The 14213-nt window shown below is 34.1% G+C and overlaps 1 protein-coding gene across 4 annotated transcripts in view; it reads left to right on the top strand.

The window, feature by feature from the left end:
• DIAPH2 (diaphanous related formin 2) overlaps positions 1–14213 on the top strand; it is an 886560-nt gene that overhangs the window by 72650 nt on the left and 799697 nt on the right. For 2 of the 4 annotated variants that reach the window (XM_067024270.1, XM_067024268.1), the window contains exons 4-5: positions 8797–8901; positions 13947–13967. In XM_067024270.1, coding sequence (XP_066880371.1) covers positions 8797–8901; positions 13947–13967 — 126 coding nt within the window. The remainder of the gene's footprint in view (positions 1–8796; positions 8902–13946; positions 13968–14213) is intronic. The other 2 variants (XM_067024271.1, XM_067024269.1) reach the window with 1 other exon arrangement.

Genomic DNA, 14213 nt, shown 5'->3' with positions numbered 1-14213 from the left:
AAGCTTTCTTCATGGTCTAGATGTTTGGATTTTAAATGGTCTGCAAGTTTGAGGTAGCTTTATACTATGATTAGCTAATATATTTTTTTTTTTTTTCTTTTTTTTTGGTGGTACGTGGGCCTCTCACTGCTGTGGCCTCTCCCTTTGCGGAGCACAGGCTCCAGACGCCCAGGCCCAGCGGCCATGGCTCACGGGCTCAGCCGCTCCACGGCATGTGGGATCTTCCCGGACCGGGGCACGAACCCGCGTCCCCCGCATCGGCAGGCGGACTCTCAACCACTGCGCCACCAGGGAAGCCCATGATTAGCTAATATTTTTAAGGTGCAATATGTACATAAAATGAGAGTCATCAGTGATAATTGATACACATGCATATTTCAGATAGTTACCTTACTAATTTTTAATCTTGTGGGACCAGCTTCTTATCAGCCTTATATTTTTATTACTTTTATCATATGATATGACTGATGAAAGGCTCAGACTTATGAGTAGGCGATATAACAGTCTAGTATTTTCTTGTTCCCCTGTACTTGCATTCTTGGTATTATCTTCAATCTGTTGTATTTGCAAGAATCTTTTAAAGCTACTTTTCTATTTTTTTGTTGTTGTTTTGAGGGTTGAATTAGTTAAAACTGGGTAAAATAGCCTGTAAGTCCACTTAACCAGGTACTTGTAAACTGCAGTACGTTGCAGTATACTGACAGTGAAAAAATATGCATTGTGAATGCCCCACTCTTCCCTTGAGATACCTCATGTACCATTTGGACCTACAGATCCAGTGAGGGCTTCAGTATTATTCTCATGTTAAATATTGAAGCTTATTTTCTTGTATTTTGAATAAACATCAATATTTCACAAACCACAGTGGATCCTTTATGTAATCTTTGGACTCTGGACACTGGTTCCATGTTGAGCTCAGGATTAAGGATTATGGGAGAGTGAAAATAATATTTGGGTTTCCTAATAGCTAAATAGATGTTCTGAATTTACCTTCTTGATGGTGAAGAGAGGTATATGTAGGTGTTCATAGTTGTAGTTTCCTCCAATAGGCCCTGAAAGTAGAAATAGCTGAAGACTTTTTGTGCAGTACTCAGTAACATTCAGTTAATTTCATGCTTGCTTGCCCCGGCTTTTGGCTCCCTACCATTTGTAGAGATAATGTATTTGGACAATTTTTTTTCCCCTTTAACTTTGTTTTCCATATAAACTTCTATATGTTATGCCGTACAGTCTATATAGGGAAACTTAACTGGATCATTTGAAGACATGAGGTAGTTAATTAATACCAGGTACAATTGGCCATTTATTTACTTATATAGAAAATTCCTGATGCTTTTATTGGAATTTTAAAAAGAAATGTTCTGTCCTTTCTAGTTCTAGTAGAGGAATTATCTATAGAGCATATCTTTATATGAACGTTTCTTTAGAAAAGAATAAAGAAATAAATGTAAAAATCCATTAATTTATAATTTAAAATATAAATATAAATAAAAAATATATTTTATTTATATATAAAAATTATAATTAAATTAAATATAATTTTTAAAATAATTAAATTAAATATAATTTAATTATAATTAAAATTTAATTTATATATAAATATAAATAAATATAATTTATATCTTAAAATAATCAAAGATAACTATAATTGCTGTTCGTGCTAGGGTATATTTTTAGGTACTAGGGTATCATGAGTCTATTCTCTTCAGGGGTACAGGTCCCCTCGAGATAGAAGTTAAAGCATACTTGAATAATTACTATTGAGAAGAAGAAGGAAGAGGGCAAGCATTTGATGGTGAAGTCAAGTTCAGATTTAAAAACAGCGAGTGGAAAATCCAGCCTTAAACTGGGATCAATGCATGTTGCAGAAACAGAAACAGTTACTTTATAGAAAATATACAGACATATTTAGCAACTGTATAGAAAGAAGGAGCAAGTATTACTTCTTATAGAGGAGGAAAAGATGTAAAAACATAAAGGGTTGACATTTACCTTTCATAAAACAAGTGAGGAAAACAGTGGAAGGGTTAGGAAAATAGAATATGATGTTAGGACATGAGAAGGTTTAAAAATTGTACTGTCACCTGTTTAAAGATTTACTGGGGGGTGAGAGGGAGAAAGAGAGAGAGAATGAGAATGAATGAATGAAAGAGAGTACAAATGAATGAATAGGCAGCTGGTTCAACTTTTAACCTTCTCATTTGACTCTATTCTTATATGGCTCCTCAGTTATAACTTTAAGAATACAATGTGGGGCTTTCCCTGGTGGCGCAGTGGTTGAGAGTCCACCTGCCAATGCAGGGGACACGGGTTCGTGCCCCGGTCCGGGAAGATCCCACATGCTGCGGAGTGGCTGGGCCTGTGAGCCATGGCCGCTGAGCCTGCGCGTCCGGAGCCTGTGCTCCGCAACGGGAGAGGCCCGCGTACCACAAAAAAAAAGAATACAACGTGTATTTGCTGAAGAAGTAAAGGAGTTTGTCTATAATGGGAAAATTGCATCATGGCATAAGTGGTAGGAGAAAAAATGGTTTACTGTTTACAAATATGGCTTGATACAAATATAATACAAATATTATAAGTGGTCAGTTATTTACTTCGGCATTTCTTAAATTACAAAATACCACATTCTCCTCATGTATTGTGGAAGTATTAACTAAATGTTAAATACACTAAAAGCTTGCTTTTGTGTTTTGAATACTTTAAGAACTCAGTGTGTTTAACACTACTATATATAAAATAGATGACCAATAAGGACCTACTGTATAGCACAGGGAACTCTACTCAATATCTTATAATAACCTATAATGGAAAAGAATCTGAAAAAGAATATTTGTGTGTGTGTGTGTGTGTGTGTGTGTGTGTGTGTATAAAACTGAATCACTTTACTATACACCTGAAACTTAACATTGTAAATCAACTATATTTCAATTAAAAAAAAAACTCAGTGTGTTTAGAAGTAGTTTCATATTCAATTAATTTTTTAGAATTAATATTGAATTATGAGTATTGCTCTATTTAGTTTTATGATTGTATTATAAAGCTGGAGTTAATGATTTGGAAGTATTAGCTGCCTAATTAGTAGTATGCTGCTTCTTTCTGTAAAAATAAGATGAGTCATTATGGTCTCCTCTGTTCATGTGAATGGTACCTAGTCCCAATCAAGCTATGCAGCAGATTTATAGGTATAAAAAATGTTTGTGTCTGTAAAGCAAATTAAAATATTTAGAGAAAAGCTCCTAAATATCACATTGGTTCAACAGATATTTATTAAGTGCCTGGTGCATTCCAGGAATGCCTACTCTTTGCTTGGAAATACAAAGAAAAAAAGTACCCAGTTTCTGCCCTCAGTTAGCTTACATTGATACAATATAGGAAGTTAATATGGAAGAATAGAATGAAGATAGTCATTTCTAAATGAGGTGCTTTGGGGAAAATCTGAAGAATTAGCAGAAGTACATGAGTTAGCCCGATATGGATTTGGGTGTGGTGGGGTGTGGTGAGGTGGGATAAGATGAGGGTTAATAGATGAAGAGGATGCTGAAGTTGACAGCATTCTAGGCAGAGAGAACAGCATCATGAACAAAGTAATGGAAGTGTGTAACAGCACAGTGTATGTAGAAAAACTGCAAGCAAGCTTGCATCATTCAAACCTAAGGGGTAAGATGAAAAGTGGTAAAAAAGAAAAAAAGGGTACAAATGAACTTATTTACAAAACATAAGTAGAGTCATGGATGTGGAAGACAGGCTTATGGTTACCAGGGGATATGGGTGCAGGGAGGGATAAATTGGGAGTTTGGGATTGACATATACACACTACTATATATAAAATAGATAACTAATAAGAACCTGCTGTATAGCACTGGGGACTCTACTCAATACTCTGTAATGGCCTATATGGGAAAATAATCTAAAAAAAAAGAGTGCATATATGTATATGTGTAACTGATTCACTTTGCTGTAAACCTGAGGCTAATACAATATTGTAAATCAACTATACTCCAACAAAAATAAAACAACACAAAGAAGGGTCTAGGCCATTTACAGGAAAAAAAAAGAAAAGAAATGAGACCAGGGAAGTGATAATAACACTAATAGCTAGCATTCTTTGATGGCTAGTTAATATACATGAGGCTTGGGTTCATGATCACAATTAATCTTGACATTCCTCTGAGGTCTGTATTCTCCATATTCCCCTTAATATCCTGCCTGCCTCCATGATTCTAGTCTGATAGCATGATCTTAGCAGTGTGTGCCATTAAAAATTGGATTAGAGGTACATGGTAACAGAGAAATATCACTGGAAGGAGAGCAAACTCTCTACCTAGAGACTGCCAAAGGTGACATTACCACACTCTTAAGCCTGGCTGTGACGTGTACAAATACAATCTTGTCACCGTTCCAGAGTTGATACTACTTGGGGATGCAGATTCATGCTATCTACATTTGTAGGAGACTATAATTTAACCAGAATGTTATGAGATGGTAGGGACGTAGTCCAGCATACATGAGCAGTATTTAGGGGGTTTTGATGGAAACAAACACAATGAGTCAACAGAATGATGTACTTGCCAATAAAGCCATAAAATCTGAAGCTGAATTAATAGAGCTATAGTATTTCAAGATGAAGGACGTGGAAGTCCTTTCCTTCCTTGGATTTATCAAACCACAGAGTATTTGAGAGAGACACTGAGTCATGTCACATGAAGATAGGTTGAAACTGGTAGGTATACTTTAGCCTGAAGGAGAGAATGTTGCCTTCATGTAACATTTACATGTTCCTTTAGTTTATTCTCCTGTCCAATCTGATTATCATTTCTCTTAGTTCGGACTCTTATCACTAGTTACTTGAATTACTTCAATAGCCCAAATTATTAAACATAAGAGAATTCATTCTGGCTACTTTAAATAGAATACACACACACACACACACACACACACACACACACACACACACACACACTAAGAGGTACGAATCAGGAGGGTTGCAAAACAGGCAACCACACAACTGAAATATCTGATGAAGGAACTGTTGCCACCCCAGAACCATTTTGTCAAACTGTTGTGATAAAAAAGATATGTTTGCTTCTGTCAATTCCATAACCATGTCATCTCTGTTGCCACCCGTACCAACAAAACAGGTGGCTTACTCGTGGCTTGCTCCCTTACAAAGTTCTGAATCTACATCTCCTATGCATGAATTTCATGGGTGGAAACTAAGCCACCTTACCTGTACTCTAGTTATAAGGGAGACTGACAAATGTGGTTTTTATGGATTCTTCCTTGATGGGGCTGACACTGGGAGAGTGTTTAAAATGTAAAGGGCATGTTCAAGTGCTATTGGGCAGCCAACCATGACAGAAGCCCACTGTGGTCTGGTAGCTAGTCTCTTGGCCTTCACTCAGATTTTTCTCAAGACCCAAACCCTGATGAAGACTTCTTTGCTGACCTTCCCATCTATCCTCTGTGTTCCCAAAACATCCTCAACATGCCTCTGTTATAATGATTTGTTCGCATGTCTGTCTTCCCTACTAGACCATGAATCATTTATTTTTATTTATTTAACAGAGAAATATAGCATTTACTAAGTATCAGGCATTGTTCTAAGTACTTCACAAATAACTCATTTAATTTGTGGGCTCAAGCACTCTTTCAAATTTGCTTTCCCTACCCAGTCTAGCATAGTGCATGGTGCATGGTATGTGTTCAGTAAATAAGTGATCCAAAGTTTAGAAAGTAGAGGAGAAAAAATAACGACACAGTCTTTCCACCTTAATATGATATTAATATTTTTTGTATGTATTTCAGATCCAGTCCTCCAAAGAAAAAATTGGCAAAAATTAAACTGCCCTATAATGGGATGGGCTGCCTGTAGAGGTAGTGAGTACCCTGTTAGCTGAAGTTGACACAGAACATAGATGAGTGTCTGTGGACTTTATAAAGTGCTATCCAGCCTCATTTCTGTGATTCTACTTTGATTCAACAATGCTAGACCTAGTCAGAGAAAGAGAGCCTGCCTTCAAGTAAGTCATTAACAAGTGGGATATACAAATGAGAAATAAGGAGATAAGACAGGAAAGGTAGAGAGGTAGAGACAGTGATGGAGGTGATTGGGAAAGGAGATAGGTATATATACATGAAATTTATAAGTATTGATTGTGAATTAATCATCATAGGAGTCACTGCAGTGGGTGCAACTATAGATCATGAGATTCTTGCTGTCACTGAAGTTACTATTCAATTGATGCAGTTTGATTACTTTTTAGGTATCCTTTGTTTTTTCCCCCACATTCTCACAATATGAATCTTTAAAATAATTTTAGTATTTTTCTTTGTTGACCTATTAGTTTACTTGATTAAAAAATAGTAATGGTTAGAATTACTAAGCAAATAAAGGGATAAAAATACTGATTTCTTTTTCTGTTTTAAAAAAATTGAGGTACCATTCAGATACCATAAAATTCATTCTATTAAAGTATACAGTTCAATGTGTTTTTTTTCATATATTCAAAGAGCTGTGCAACCATCACAGCAATCACTTTTAGAACATTTTTATCACTCCCCAAAGAAACACCATATCTGTTGGCAGTCACACCCCAATTCTCCCATCCCCCCTTACCCTGCCCCTGACAACCTCTAATCCACTTTCTGTCTCTATAGATTTGCCTGTTCTGGATATTTAATATAAATGGGATCTTATAATATATGGCCTTTTGTGACTGGCTTCTTTCATTTAGCATAATGTGATTTCAAGGTTCATCCATTCTATAGCATGTATCAGTACTTCATTCCTCTTTGTGGCTGAATAATATTCAGTTGCATGGACATATGACATTTGTTTATCCATTCATCACTTGATGGACATTTGGATTGTTTCCACTCTGATGCTGCTGCTGCTATGAACATTCATGTACAAGTTTCTTTTTTTTTTTTTAAGATTTTTTGATATGGACCATTTATAAAGTCTTTATTGAATTTGTTACAATATTGCTTCTGTTTTATGTTTTTTGTTTTTCTGGCCCTGAGGCATGTGGGATCTTAGCTCCCTGACCAGGGATCAAATCTGTACTCCCTGCATTGGAAGGCAAAGTCTTAACCACTTGACCGTGAGGGAAGTCCCCATGTACAAGTTTTTGTGTGAACAGATGTTTTCATTTCTCTTGGGTATAAGCTGAGTCATGTGGTAACTCTAAGTATAACTTTTTGAGGAACTGCTAGACTATTTTCCAAAGTGACTGCATCATTTCACATTCTCACGAGCAGTGTGTGAGGGTTCCAATTTCTCCACATCCTCACCAACAATTGTCATTACCTTTTTTATCATAGACATCCTGGTGGGAGTGAAATGTTATCTCACTGTGATTTTGATTTGCATTTCCCTGATGAATAATGATGTTGAACATCATGTGCTTATTGGCCATTTGTATATCTTCTTTAGAGAAATGTCTATTCAAATCCTTTGCCCACTTGTATTTGGGTTATTTGTCTTTTTATTGTTGACTTGTAAGGCTTCTTTTTATAATTTATATACAAGCCCCTTATCAGACATATGACTTGTAAACGTTTTCACCCATTCTGTAGGTTGTCTTTTCATTTGATGTTACTTTTTGAAGCATAGTCCTTTCCAACTTGATTTTGTGACCCTTCAAGAGTGTCTTCATATAGTGGTCCCCAACCTTTTTGGCACCAGGGACTGGTTTCATGAAAGACAATTTTTCCAAGGACAGGGAAGTGGGGGATGGTTCAGGCGGTAATGCAAGCGATGGGGAGTGATGGGGAGTGGCAGGTGAAGCTTTGCTCACCTGCCGCTCACCTCCTACTGTGCGGCCCGGTTCCTAACAGGCCATGGCCTGGGGGTTTGGGGGACCCTGTCTTAATGTGTTGCAGGGGTTAACATGAGTTTCAAAATGAAGAAAAATAATTTGTTTAATGAAAATGTTATACGTGTGTGTATCAGAATATAAAGGAAGATTTCCAACCAAATTAAAGCTTAATGAACCTCAAAACAGTGTGTTATCGTAACAATATTTTTCTCTACAGTGATTAGTTTTTGTTATCCCTATACAGGTAACTATGTTTCTGATTTTTTTTTTCCAAATTCAGCAATTACTCATGAATCTTTTTCAGTGCCATATTGTAGCTATATATTTCCTGTTAATTTACAAATCATATTTGTTCTTCTAGATAATAATGATCCTATGAGAACATATGCCAAATAGTAAAGTGTTTGTTTATCTGTTTATTTTTGCTATCAGTGTAAATAAATAGCTTTGCTAAGGTATGATGTATATCTATGCTATAAACTGCCAGTTTATTCTGTGGAATAGTTAAAATTTTTTTTTTTTCTTTCTGCTCATTTATTGAGTAGGTAGTGACATGAACCATGATTATATGGTAAAGTTTATACAAGATTATGGTATATAGAGTGAAAAATAATAGTGAAGGAGCCAGAAAAATGATGGTTGTTGTTAGTCATAGCATGACTTACTATTTTAAGACAAAAAATATGAATTTTTTTCTTTTTCTTTTTTTAAAATTTATTTTATTGAGGTATAGTTGATTTATAATGGTGTGTTAATTTGTGCTGTACAACAAAGTGATTCAGTCATACATACATATATATATATATATATATATATATTCTTTTTCATATTCTTTTCCATTATGGTTTATTATAGGATATTGAGTATAGTTCCCTGTGCTATATGGTAGGACCTTGTTGTTTAATATTTATTAATCACTTTTGAAACTCGTAAGCAGAAATTTGCTAATGCTCACAATAAATGTTATTTTAAACAGGAGGACATGAACCTTAATGAAGAGCGAAAAGCTCCTTTACGAAACAAAGATTTTACCACCAAGCGTGAGATGGTCGTCCAGTATATTTCTGCTACTGCCAAATCTGTAAGTAGTGAGAATCTCCTGGCACCCACATAATGAGCTTAGCGTTATCTGCTTTAAAAGAAACAAATCTTGGCTCTCCAAGTTCTTGCCTCAATGTACTTATATAGACTTCGTAAAATAAGCATATACATGTACTTTAATACATTTTGTATGTATTTCAAAACTGTTCTTAATTAGAAAGACTTCCATTCTTATAAATAAGACAGACTAAGGACAGAGGGCTCTGAGTTAATCCAGTAAGTTTTGGGGCTGAGTTTTTGTGCACTTACTAACAGATGACAGCAATTTGCAGGTATTCCACTTAATACACAGTTTGTTACATGAACATTTCAGATTTTGAGGGAGAAGATACAAACATAGCCTAGTCACAAGATTTAACTAAGTTTACATTAAAGCTATATGTCTGGTATCTGCTTCCATGAAATTTTTAGCAATGTTTTTAATAAGCAGTTTTGGTTTTTTTCATTATTTTCTGTGATGCTAACTGTAAACTACCTCATAATGGTTATTGTACAGCTAAATTTAACATAAAGAAGGGTGTTTAATAGGAGCTTTAATGAAATCTGTGCGAGTCTCAAAAGACTTGAAAGTAGGGTTCATTGAAAAGACTTGTCTTCAGCAGGAAAATCTTCGTGTTTTAATGGAATGTGTTTCTTCGTTCATTTCCTAAGGTGCTTCCAAAAATAGTCTTCAGGTTTGATTTATTTTTGTAAGAAAAAATGTATTTTTTGAAATGGTAAAATATATCTTTTACATTTCTGTAAAGAAGCTTTTCACATTTAGAGTTCATAACATCACTATATTTGTATATATGTATGTATCACACACAGTGATTTTATGTTTGTGTAATATGTATATCACACACACACATTTACATTTAAGACATACATATTTTAAATTTAAAAACTTGACCAGTGAATAAAATAGCTCTTAAGTGGAAAAATATGTTCTAAAGTTATTTGACTATCCTATTAATGCTATTTCAGTACAGTAATTGCAGTGGCAATTACTGATGCATTTTGCCCTGAATTCTACAATTGTATTGATTCCATATTGTATTTCAAGCAAGCTAAATCTGAATGTTGAACTATTTAAACATAACGCATTGCAGCTCTGCCAGAGCAGAGCAACAGCATGTTTTTTAATTTGCTTCTGGTATCCAAGGGCAGAAATATGTTTCAAGTGATAAGTGAAATTTGCCATGAGCATCGTTTTCAATAGAATTAGGTGAGGCATAGGGTTTTGCTTTAAAATTCTGATGAATCTCCTCATTTTTGTACTCAGCTTATTGTTCACAGTAAAATGCTTTAGGAAGTGCAGGGTGTACATTCAATGTTATTTTTCAAATACCTAAAGGCAAATACACTAGTAAATCTATATAGCTAAATCTGAGTGCAAAGTACAGGTAATAATACATGAATAATTATGTGGTGTTTTTAATGATAACATTTTGTTAGTGTTTCTGGCTCATTTGCTGTTGCTTTTGTTTGTGTAAGTGGGACTGAATATAATCAAGATTGTATGAAGCTCTTACTCCTTAACCTTTTGATATCGACTCTATCTCTATGTAGAGCTTGTTTTCACTTATCCTATTGTTTCCTCTTCAACTGACCAGAGAGATGCACTTTTAATATATAGACTCATTTTTAAGATTAAAATGCTAAACTTTGGGTAAACATTGGATGAGCTCTCTAGAATTGCTTTATTTGAAACATGGAAATTGAATGTTTCTCAAAAGACATGAAAATACTATAATTAAGGTGTTAGGCTCAAAATCAGTACTATAACTATTTAGTATGTGATCCTTATTTGCTTCCTTTAGAGCACATAGGAGCACCTGATGTGTGTATAGAACTTTCATTAGAGCTCTAAGGTTATACATTTTATTTTCAAGTATTTTTCATGGACCAAATATTATGATGAAAGAAAGCCTGTTGATAAGCATGCTTTAAAGCTTTCTCACTTTGGGGAGACATTCATTAGTGCTGTGCTTTCTGTGGCGAAAACAAAGGAAATTGCATGTGTGATTTCCTTTTGAAGGTGATAGGGATGCCATTCAGTGACAAACCATCCTCTCATCTTTTGACCTCTTCGTGATCATGACAATAAAATTTGCATAAATTTATAACCTAACCTATGCCCATTTACCTACGTGTAACCAAGGTTTTCATCCTGCTGTCTTTTTTTTTTTAAACATCTTTATTGGAGTATAATTGCTTTACAATGCATCCTGCTGTCTTTTATTAGGCTTTAGATATGCTTTGCTTGTCATACTTTTTTATGCTTACTTTTTCATTATATTGATACACTGATTAAAAATGTTTCCACATTTAAAGTAGTTATGATTGTAACCACTTCTTTATGAAAATGCTTTACAAGTAGCCAAAACTTTCATCTTGAAGTAAAAGCAAAGTTAAGGACTATGGTCCGTGGTGGAAAAATGTCTTATAGTCATATGTAAAATGTGTGAAAATTATAGTTAAATTTAAACATAAATTGTACATTTCCACCTTTAACACCTGCATTAGTCATTTTGTATGGAACTGAAAAACAAATAAAATATGAGCTCAGTAAGAGACGTGGGTCATTCTCCTGGGTTTGTGGGTAAGGACCGTAAAGCAACATGAAACTAATACACAGATTTGGTCTCAAAACCTGTTTCTAAAGCAAAGGAGAGTCTTTTATTGTGTAATTGACTATGCCAAAATTAGCCTGGAATAAGAGAATATAAAGGAAATTGAAAGATAATGATGAAAACTATTGCTTAGTTTTTTTCCTTTTCAAGTTCCTTAGTAGAGAATGTTAAGTTGTGTGAATGTGAAGGAAAAAGTAGCTTGAGTAACTCTGCCAGGGATGAATGGACTTTAAGGGAGCGGAAAAGAGCCTTTTCTCTGTTGGAGCTGTACTCATTTGCTCATTGTAGCAAGTGTGGTTATGGACCTGATCTAGGGTAGTTAGTATGTGTAGATAATTTGGCCACAGATAATCTGGAAGAGCCTTTGTTTTCAAAACACCAACATATGTTTTCAGAAATGGAAAACCAAGCTTTGTTAATACTGCAACATAGTCATATCAATTCATAATCCTGAGAGGCACAAGACATCAGTGATTTAGAGGGAATGTTGCATGTTATTTTTTAACAGCCTATATAGACGTTTATGAGGAAAAATTAGTGACTGAAATCCTAACATTAGTTTGCCAGATGTCAATGTCCTTATGAGAATATTAAGAAACTCGTTTATTTCTACCTTAAATCTCAATCTTTGAAGTTGAGATTTAAAAATATGGAAAATTATATTTTCATGAAGATACATTGAAAGGTATCATTGATTTAAAAATCTCTCAATAGGAAATAATTCAAAATAGTGATACCAAATACATCTCTAAATTTTTTTAGATTGACCCATATAATAAGCATTTGAGAGCTGTAGTATATCTATTTGTATGTGTGTATACATATATTAATGGTTTTGCCTTTGCCATTATCAGATATTTTCTTTCTCAGGTCTTTTCGAGGCATCATCTAGATATGATGAAACAATCGAACCCAAACATGACCAAACCAGTTTCTTTTAGTTTTCCTTGTCTCATTTAATCTCTTTGCTATATGTGCTTTAGCTAAATGCAATCATTTTGCAATCGGAATGAATCATTAAATGGGCGGTATTCTGGTCGTTTCACCCAGTATAGACCTGCCTTAATTGTTAAGAAGGCTTGCATTCATTGTTTTAGTTTCTTGTCTGTGCTAAATAAACAAGGGACAAATAAGATCTCTGTCTTTTTGGTGGGAGGAAATAATTTAGGTCAATAGCATATCTTTCAATTCAGAAGGTGGTTAATGGCACCACAGAAGCTTTTATTCAACTAAATAGTCACTGCCTGTAAATAGTCTGTTGAATGAATATTTAAGAAAGCTACTTCTCTATTTGGAGATTCATGGATTCCTCTGAAATAATTTACTGGGAAACTGTCATTATCTTTTTGTATTTTGCAGTATCCCGTTAAACTTAGAATTCTTATTGGGATTTCAATTATATTTGATTTTCATTTTTTAAAGTACTGTCTGAAAAACAGCACATAGTGATAATAAAACTGCTATCAGATTAATGGTTTTCAATTGTGGATTAGGTCTTTTTTGAACATTGCTTAATAATCAAGTGTAGGAAACTGATAACAATGATTTAGATTGGATTTTAGTATAAAATTATGTTTTAGGACTATGATTTTACTTCTTGCTTTCTTAAACACAAATTTTCATACATTCTCTTTTCTCTTAGCTATTAGAAAAGCTCAGTCGAGGTTGTAATTTTTGAACTGTTTCCTCCTTATGAATAACTATGTTTAAATACAAACTACTTCTTTGTATTAGCATTATATACAAAACTGTATAATAGAAATTCTAGGATGACCTAGAAAACTAGAATCATAAGCAATCTATCTGCTTTGTAATTTTCAAGTGTAATATAGAACAATATTTTAAACCTTAAATTCATAACAATATAAAATATTCCAGTTTTCAACCTAAAGTTTATTTATTAACTTAATGCATGACTTTAAATGCAACATTTATATTCTAAAATCCATAATTTCAACCTTAATAGTATACCTGTTAAAATAAGGAAAGAAAAAAAAAAGCAGTATTTGGAAAAAATTCGATTTTCTTGTGATAATTTTTTTTGAGGGGTTGTGGGCTGATAAAATATCTGATGCCTGATTACACTTAATCTTGCATTACTTGATGTTTACACTACACTAGCTGAGAAGCCCGTTACAGAAAATTAAAAAAGAAAATCCTCAAGTTGTAATAATCTTTTATGTGGGAATCTTTATTCTGCAGACTTTACACATTTTTGAAATATGGTAGAAATCAATACTGATATATTTGTGTTAGCCTCTAGATCTAAAGTATTAAAAGTATACATAGGGGGTAGCTATTTACTAATTTACTAAACACTTAACTTCTGTGAAAAGCTTCTCATTACTAATACTGTTGCTGTTTGTTTTTTTTTACACCATAACCACTCTCCGTTGACCACTGCATGCAGATAGTTGGAAGTAAAGTTATGGTGAGTACAAAAGATGTGTTTTACCCTTAGAAGTGAATTTGTGCTTTTGGGGATTGAGTGATTTTTGCTTGTAGTATTTTATATGTTGGGTTCTTCTTTTGGTATATATTTTACCAAAACAGTGAGGTGAATATTAAGATCAGGTGAATAGAATTTAGCTATGGTAAGTATTTTTCCTTTGGTTTTGGGAAATGCTTTAGAAGTAGAATATGCTTGTATATTTTGTCTTAGAAAGTTTTACTTCTT

The sequence above is a fragment of the Kogia breviceps genome, chromosome X, assembly GCF_026419965.1.
Source record: "Kogia breviceps isolate mKogBre1 chromosome X, mKogBre1 haplotype 1, whole genome shotgun sequence".
NCBI lineage: Eukaryota > Metazoa > Chordata > Mammalia > Artiodactyla > Physeteridae > Kogia > Kogia breviceps.
Note: the sequence above shows the minus strand (reverse complement) of the source record. Positions and strands in the feature narration are given on the sequence as shown.